The sequence below is a fragment of the Sprattus sprattus genome (genome assembly GCF_963457725.1).
Source record: "Sprattus sprattus genome assembly, chromosome: 12".
NCBI lineage: Eukaryota > Metazoa > Chordata > Actinopteri > Clupeiformes > Clupeidae > Sprattus > Sprattus sprattus.
The window spans coordinates 16025683-16034338 of NC_137910.1; the positions used below are offsets into that span (position 1 = coordinate 16025683).

General features: G+C 42.9%; 2 protein-coding genes across 2 annotated transcripts; one reads left to right on the top strand and one right to left on the bottom strand.

Annotated features, from left to right (window-relative positions):
* Positions 1 to 376: 376 nt before the first annotated feature.
* msx3 (muscle segment homeobox 3) lies at positions 377 to 1639 on the top strand (the record flags this gene model as incomplete). The annotated part of the gene is made up of 2 exons (XM_080849473.1): positions 377 to 785; positions 1224 to 1639. 2 exons carry the CDS (start codon positions 377 to 379, stop codon positions 1637 to 1639), a joined length of 825 nt encoding a protein of 274 aa, XP_080705599.1.
* Positions 1640 to 3688: 2049 nt separating this feature from the next.
* znf511 (zinc finger protein 511) lies at positions 3689 to 7910 on the bottom strand. Its single transcript, XM_080848510.1, has 6 exons — positions 7583 to 7910; positions 7061 to 7134; positions 6560 to 6761; positions 4874 to 4998; positions 3964 to 4194; positions 3689 to 3862 (listed from the first exon to the last, which is right to left on the bottom strand). The coding sequence occupies exons 1-6, from the start codon at positions 7808 to 7810 to the stop codon at positions 3793 to 3795; spliced, it is 930 nt and encodes a 309-aa protein (XP_080704636.1). The 5' UTR covers positions 7811 to 7910; the 3' UTR covers positions 3689 to 3792.
* Between the last annotated feature and the right edge of the window lie 746 nt (positions 7911 to 8656).

Here is an 8656-nt window from a genome sequence, read left to right on the forward strand (position 1 = left end):
TAGACAGCCCTTTTTCTTAATTGCAACAAAACTTCTCAAATGGCTCTTAGCCTCGGAGACTGGAGCCCCTAAGCAATCAATAAACCACCTCGGCAAGACATCTATGACTAACCATACACATTTCTTTCAAAATCACTCTTGACAGGTCTCAAAAAACCAGTCCGGCCAATCAAAGAGAGCGTGGGAACAGTCATGTGGTCAAGCTGCTTCCCTGATTGGTAGGCGGTGAGATGAAAGTGAAGTTCTCAAAGTATTATAGCTGGGAATCCCATTGACATGCGGGACTTACGCTGGCGTCACACAGACGCTCTCATCCACGACACCACCAGAGAAGCAAGCACGCCAGTGAACCTCGGTTATATCACTGCAGTCTTGTATGGCACCCCTGTCTGGCATAATGAATCCTGCGCCGGGGTCACAGTCTCACGAAGCCAAACTAAAGGAGAGGGAGGACACGGAGAAAGAGGCAACTCAGACGCGCGAGAAAGGCTCTCTCTCGGGATGTAAAACCAAGGCGTTCAGCCTCCCCTTCAGTGTGGAATCTTTGATTTCAGACAGAGGGACAAGCCGGAATTCATACTCCTCGACTGAACCGGGCATAGTTCTGCCCAAACCTGTCCCAGAGGATCGTCTTCGAATGTCTCCCATGGCACTTTACGGCGACAAGGGCTTCCACTCGGAGAGCGTTACTAACCTTTCGGACAGCAAGAAAAGCGAGATAGAGGATCTCGCGGAAAAGGGGCAAAGCGGTTGGTTTCAGACGCCGTCCTACACTACTCCTCCACGTAAGTTATCCCCTTCTTTGGCTAGTGTAATTTTTCTTTATTTTGTTGATCAAGGTAATTCCCATGCTCCATGAAGCGATGGAACTGTAATGTCTGCGTTTGTCGGCTCGATGACAGCCTGCGTTACGCGCCCCTGCTCGCCTCCGGCTAAAATGTTAACTGAGCTCGGTTTGAGTCGCGGAGACGTTCTGTCTACCTGCCAATTATGAACATCTCGCACTTACCCTTTGGCCCTACGTGACATCGTTTGCATTCTGAACAGCTGTTTAACCGACCTGAAAGTCTCATTTAAGTTTGGCGTTAAAGGCTTGTAATTAAGATGTTTACCTTGTTGAGTGAAAATAACTCACGAATGGCTTTCCTTACACGAATTGTGCAGTTATCGTTTGGGTACTATTTATTTGTGTTTTAATTTCTGTATTTTTTTCGCATTTTTAGGCCACTCCAGCCCTCCACCCTGCCCCCTTAGAAAACACAAGAATAACAGAAAACCGCGCACTCCCTTCACCACGTCCCAGCTGCTGGCTTTGGAGAGAAAGTTTCGTCAAAAACAGTACCTCTCCATCGCAGAGAGAGCCGAGTTCTCCAACTCCCTCAACCTCACCGAGACTCAGGTGAAAATATGGTTCCAAAACAGAAGGGCGAAAGCCAAAAGACTTCAGGAGGCCGAGTTGGAAAAACTAAAACTGGCAACCAAACCGCTCTTACCTGCGTTCGCCTTTCCATTCCCGCTCGGGACGCACATAGGCTCGCCAGCCCTCTACGGACATTCGAATTCCTTTCACAGACCATCGCTGCCTGTACCGGGACTCTTCAGTGCACCAGTCACATATGGAATGTACTATTTGTCTTAAATAGGGAAAGCTGTCCGGTTCGCTGTGAGTTGTGGGATAGCCATTCTGTGTACTGTTGTGTCTTGTCCGTATACGGACGGTAAAAGCACGCTCTCCCGCGTCTGCTACATGTTACAATCCTGGCTTAATGTTTTGAAAATGAGAGCACATTATTTTTGGCCGGTAAATGGCTAATATCACCGCATATAACATTCCGTAAATTGCAGGATTGAAGCAGTTTAATCTCAAAAGAGACTGTGCAATGTAGCCTTTGGTAGGCCTTTAAATGGTAGATTTTGGTAGTCAACATTCTATAAATTCATAAATGTAAATTTAGCAGAAACCATGTCTACAATTTTAACCGACACAATAATTTAAGGTTTGGACACATTAAGCAAATTAGAGTTTAATTTGGTGCAAGTAGCTGTTGTCATAAAATCTGTTGACAGAATGGTCTGTAGGAGCGACCTATTACAGCGGCCACCGAAAGGGCGCTTGTAAAAACATTTCAGTTAACAGAAAATGTGACACTTTCAAGTTACTAGTAAAAGTATGCGGAGTTAGTGTTTGAACTTAAATTGGTCGTGAAGGAGACGACCGTAGGGGTCGGGTGCTATATGGTTCAAATTGAGGCCCATAACGACTTGTTTAAATGAACATTTGTACGATTCAGTTATTGTAGAGGACCAAATATTTATCAGCTTGGTACAAAGATAAATTTAGAAAATATAAGTGGCGATTATCAGGTGAAATACCTCACATTGTACATTGTAAAGAAATTAAGTTTCTTATTTTTTAAACTTCCCTCAAAGAAGCGTTAACTGTTGCGAAATGGCCTAGGCCTCGAATCCATTACATAGCTACAGAATATGCTCTTAAAGGAATATGTGTATGATTTGCTGCCGCAGATCTTGAATTTAAGAAGATGAATTTGATTCTTTATAAGGGATTTTGTATATTGTTAATAGGACGGATTTAAAGGCCGTTGGAAGCTCTTACGAAGGTACTCTTACACGCTTGTATCCATTTTAAAGTTATTCTAGTTTGGTAGTCTGGATGAATAACCGATAGGTTGATATTATTTTAAAATACAAACGTAATTTCAGATATTTTTCGAAACCACTTTTTAAAATAATAAAAACAAAGGCTGATATTTATATGATGTGTTTACATACATATTGTGTACATCCATGTATATATAATATTTGTACAGATAAATTAGATAGCCTTCAATGCATTTTGTACAAAACAAATAAACTTTTAAAATGGTAAGATGTTTGTTGTGTTTAAGGCCATCCCAGTTTGTGTTTTCATCTTCTGTGAAGAAAGTCTCTTTCAGTAACACACACACACACACACACACACACATACACACATACACATACACGCACCTGCACAGTCACTGCTTGGCTCTTATGGTTTACCACTTGGGCACAGAAACAAGTGTAATTTCTGTCGGTATTTTTCTTATTCACTCTACATTGATAATGTCGCGTTTCAATGGTTTCCAAAGCTAGGCCTACACAAACTACACATCTATCGCTCTGCGCATATGTGTTTCAATGCTCAACGGTTAAAAACAAACATACACCTAAAGGATGATGTATGGGCGTTTACTGTAAAATGTTGGTCTCAAAACAAGCGGTTGGTCTCACAAGCGGTCGTATTTACTGTCGGGCAAACTGACTTTGTACCCCAGCGTTAATACTAGCTATGTGTACATCATGTATTATAAAGATGCATCTATTCACATCAGATACAACTTGGGCCAAATTCCCTCTCGATTCTCTGTGGAGGATGACAAGCCCACATAAGATAGTTGTGAAAAATCTCAAAGTAAGGGTTACTTCGTGACCCCATGCCGTGTTCACTCTGCTTTGAAATAAGCAGCCTGTTGGCGCCATCATCTGGAGAAAATATGAACGGCAAGTTCTTGTCCACATAAAAGCAACGTGGATATGACCAGTTCGGGAAGATATGACAAAACAATATTTAAAAGTAATATAATAAGGAATTGCAAATAATTCGTTTTCATTGAGCAAGTTTATTGAGTAAATAATAATCTAAGAAAATACATCTTTATGAACCAAGTGGCAACAGATTCAGAAGTAGGCCTCTAAATCTAGTACTTGTACTTGTATATGCCGCAGTGTTGTCATATAGCCCAAGTGCTTTTACTTTTTTCGCCTCCCTCCTCTGAACCCACGGACAGCGCCTTGGCCAAAGCATATTGATTGTGGCACTCTGTAAACACAGACACACAAGCATATTCACACAAGCTCCATCATATCCAGAAATTCTGTCATAACCCAAATACTAATTTCTGTATAACAGGAAATGCTCACCTGTGAGTGTAACGTGGTTTCTGACATGTTGTAGTAAGGGCCTCCGCTGGCCCGCTCTGACCTCCCTCAGAACCAGAACCTGGGTTCTGACTGCAGTCCATTGACTCACAGGTCTCTGCCGATACCCCCATCTTACTCTGGGTACCTCCAGCCGACGCAGGCTCATCACCTTCCTCCTCACACACCTCCATGCCGGTGTTTGTCTGCCGCGCTGCAGCCTTCTCCTTAAGCCTGAGGCAGAGCAGAGGAGGCCAGTCAGGCGAAGCCACTGAGGTCAAATTCACACCACCCTACATTTCCATCTATGCATTTAGTACACTAACACACACACACCACCCTGCATTTGTGTCTATGCATTTAGTACACTAACACACACACACCACCCTGCATTTCCATCTATGCATTTAGTACACTAACACACACACACCACCCTGCATTTGTGTCTATGCATTTAGTACACTAACACACCCACACTCACACTCCCTTACATTTGCATCTCTGCATTTAGTACACTAACACACACACACACACACACTTGACTTATGCAGGACCTAGAGGTTGACCACAGCTTCCAAAGGTGGTCCACACAGGCACTGCACACTTCAGACCTGCCTCTACTAAAAGGGCCATCTATAGAACAAGTCTGTGAGGCCTACATTACCCATAATCCACTTGTGTGCATGTTAGTTGTGACTGGCCAAACTGCTGCTGAAGTTAAGAGCGCCACCTCAGCAAGATTTTCTAATGGAGTCCAAACAATAGTTCAGTACTGATGTTTCTGCCTGTTAATGCGACAGCGCCATAGCAGTAAGCAAGAGGTAGTCTTTTAACCAGCGGCTACCCTTCCGCGTTCTCTCAAGGAAAATATGAAAAAAAAAAGACAGAATGACATTAAGACAGACAAATTAACCTTTTGTTCTTCTTGGTCTTGTCAAATCTGAAGTCTGCTGGGTAGCTGTGAGTTTTGATCAGGTGGTCTTTCCTCTGCATACTGGAGTTGAACTTCAGGTCACATCCTTCAACCAGGCACTGATACTGGAGAAGGGGGAGGTGGGGGGCGCACAATACAGAGCACATCACTCGCAAGCCCTACAGTACCAGCACAAACCACAAGATGGCAGTGTTGGCAACTAGACAGGGAGGCACCACATAATGGGTTTCTTATGCATCCTTCTCTCCACACTCTAGACGGGTACCCAACAGAGAACCGAGAGCAGCCGTGAACAATGCCTTGGTTCCAGTTGTGTTTCTATTCAGCATCAAGGGCAAGGGATGGTGTTGTTTTCATCTGTTTTGTTTTGAGGTTATGAAAAAGACACAGCTCTGGCCTGTGGCATTTGGCACCTTCCCTGCATGTAGGGCAGAACATACTTGTGACTAGTTAAACACACTCTTTCACCTGCATGTAAGGAAGACTTGTGACTATAACACACTCTTTGACCTGCATGCAGGAAAGACTTGTGACTAGTACAACACACTCTTTCACCTACACTGTCTGTAAGGTGGTAATCTGATCTTATTCCTCTGAAGGGATATACGGTTTCACATTCAGGTTGGGAGCTGGTTTGAGACCAACTCTGAGAAAAACGTAATAAACCTGTTGAGCAGTAGGCGTCTTCCAGGAGGGAGGTATAAGAGGACGTGTTTCACAGCTTCACGAGATATAACAGGACTGGTTTCACAGCTTCATGAGTTGTAAGAGGACGTGATTCACAGCTTCACGAGATATAAGAGGACGTGTTTCACGGCTTCACGAGTCACGGCTCCCTAGGTCTGAACACGACTGAGAATCCTTTAAAACAAGGACCTTCTACCCTCCCAAACACTAATCATTAACGTAAACAGCATTACCTGCATGACTGTCACATCGCTGAACACAGGTGTGAAGAGAGTGTGGTGCCAAAACCCATCATGGGGTACGCAGGTATGTGTGCAGGTGTGAGACACACAAGTGTGTGTGCAGTTATGGGACACGCAGCTCCAAGTAATCGCACAGCTGTATTAAGCAGCTACATTACGAACACACAAGTTTTGGAATGTAGTGTACAACATCTGCTGTTGTTTTATCACCCCATTTCTCCAAACAGTGAACCCTTACAGACTGCTTTAGACACAAACAATGTCATGATTTGGTAAAATAAATACTGTCAGTCATGTGAAATGCGTCAATGCCCCTCCTCAGGCACACACTACGGTTCCTTTGATATCATTACGACGTTAAAGTTTGTATTCGCAGACAACAGGAATGAACACATTTGTACTTTCTTATTTATGATTCTGTTATTCTACCGTACCAGCTCATAATTATCCAATGTTAATATATATGTTTAAATATATATAGACTTTTTTTCATGGATATAATTGTGATGTTAACTCCAGAAACATAGATTATAACATTAAAACTATAATCATCATCACAACAGTTTTAATTCCAAACACATAATGACTGGTGACATAAAGCACCCCGAACAATCTCTCTCATCGTTGTCAAGAAAACCTACTTATAGTATTTACAGTAAGTAAAAGACCTGAAATGAGAGGTTTAACGTATGCCGTTTAGAGCAGCTGCTGGTTGCCATGGTGACTGTTTGCTTACCATGGTCTGCTTTTGTGCCATGATCTGGAAGAGCGAGTCGTGCCACTCTAGGATGTGGATGTCCAGCAGGCGGGCAGAGGGGAGAGAGCGCCTGCAGGTGGAGCACACGTGTCGGTGCAGGGCGCTGTAGTGGTGCTCGTACGCCTCAAGGCAGTCAAACAGCTGGCTGCACCCCGAGATGTGGCAACGGAACTCACCCACCCTGAGAGAAGGGCAGGAAGGGGGGTCACAACACTCATATCATAGTAATAACATCACATGGTGGTGTTAATTGTGGTAGGGTCAGTGTTGTTAAGTCTGAAAGGCAGAGTTAAGCTAATTTTACTTGTGTGTGTGAGTGTGTTTGCAGGCCCAGATTAGCAGTTGTAGTGTTACACAAACAATACTAAAGTATTATAGTTGCATCTTTTCAGACACATCTCTGCCATACACCATCACAGGAATACTTTTCTCCTAAAACAGCATGAAATGAACGTGTGAGTGTGAGTGTGTGTGTCTCACTTTGCAGGCTGGGCATCCTCTGCCACACTGGTAGTCAGATCCTGCAGGTACATGTGGCGGTGAACATCCCCATCCTATCCAGAAACATCATAATTCACCATCATGGTCATCATCTTCCTCCTCACTTACTGTTCTCATGAGTGCCTTCAGACCAATTCCCCACACCACTGTAACTCATACATCATCAGACTAGAGTGCTTACAGGACAAACATGATGTCATCCAATGCTGCGCTAGAAGGTTTTCTGGAAATCATGTCTCTATAGATACCACCATCATCAACACCACCATAGTTAGTAACCCATACTTTCATCTGAGATCTCAGGCCGTACGGAGCCTTTACATCACACCTTATCTGTGTGTGTAACTCGTCAATGGTATCAAATTAACGCTTAACGGCCTTCCAGAAAGCTCTATCAAGGGTAATTAGAACATTAGGGCTATAAGAGAAAGAAATATATCTAGCCACTTGCTCACGACAACAAGCTAAAGTTAGCAAGCTCAAAAGTAGAATTTAACCTACTTCAAAGAACTCATGGTCCTTACTCAGTCGAATTTTTTGGGCTCTAAAGGTAAACAGAGATTTGTTGTCGGTTTCGAGATAGTCGCTACATCTGACTTCTTTGGTTGTGAGATGTTTGGGTTCGGTATCATGCTGAAGCACTGGGACCGCGTCAATGTGTGTTTTCTCCGGGTCAGATTCTAACAAATGGATCAGATTAGGATGTAGACCTAACATTATTTCACTCATATCATTACGCACTAATATTTTTAAAACATAACTCAAACTTTAAATTCCTCAAGCTCGTAGCTGAGCATGTGGCTACAAGCCTCCGCCTAAACGATTTCAAAATAGAACCCATAAGAACGTGATGATCATGCCTCTTCCGGAACGTCACTGGGACGTCAAGGGAAGGTCCGTTTATCAACCACGCATGGTCTGCAAGTCCTCCATATTAATGTTCCTACAGTAGCGAATGGGAGTTTAGAACCAGTTTGTGTCTTTGGTATAGTAATTAAAAACAATACAACAGAAGTCTCATAAGAATAATAATTAGGATTCCCCCGGTTCACAGATGTATTTCATTTTATTATCGTAATAGCTACATTTATTATTTTCTCATTTCTCAATGGGAAAATATTTTCCTGTTGGACTGATTTATAGGAAGGCTTAAATAAAGGGGGTCATTCACTGGCAAAAGAGACTTCGTGATACCTGTACTGGTGGTGACAGTGGTGCACAGTATGTGCAATCGATGGACCTGTTGCTAGATCATTTCTACATTTGACCACTAGATGTCAGAAATGTCACGTTCATTGAGAAGCGCTCGACGCATGTTCTAAGTTTTCTTTTAGTTCATCGGCTACCTCACCACAGCAGGCTGTTAGATATTAGACTTTTTGGAAAGTTAAATTCATTAAAGTTATTTGTCAATTCATTCTCATGATACCCGTGCTTGAGCTACACCCTTTTACAGTCCTACATAAGTTAAGTCAGACAAATCTCTTGGGGTAATTAATGTAGGCTATATATATCCTGTTATTTTATAGGCCTCGTTTCCTTTGTAGCGTAGTAGAGCTAAAATAAAACTATTGA

What these genes read in the sequence shown, in the direction of transcription:
- znf511 (XM_080848510.1), bottom strand. Translation starts at nt 7,810, where the DNA reads ATGAGTGAAATAATGTTAGGTCTACATCCTAATCTGATCCATTTGTTA. An exon ending in GAGGATGCCCAGCCTGCAAA is followed by an intron (nt 6,762 to 7,060) that starts GTGAGACACACA and finishes CCCTTCTCTCAG; the next exon opens with GGTGGGTGAGTTCCGTTGCC. An exon ending in AAACCACGTTACACTCACAG is followed by an intron (nt 3,863 to 3,963) that starts GTGAGCATTTCC and finishes CTGTGTTTACAG; the next exon opens with AGTGCCACAATCAATATGCT.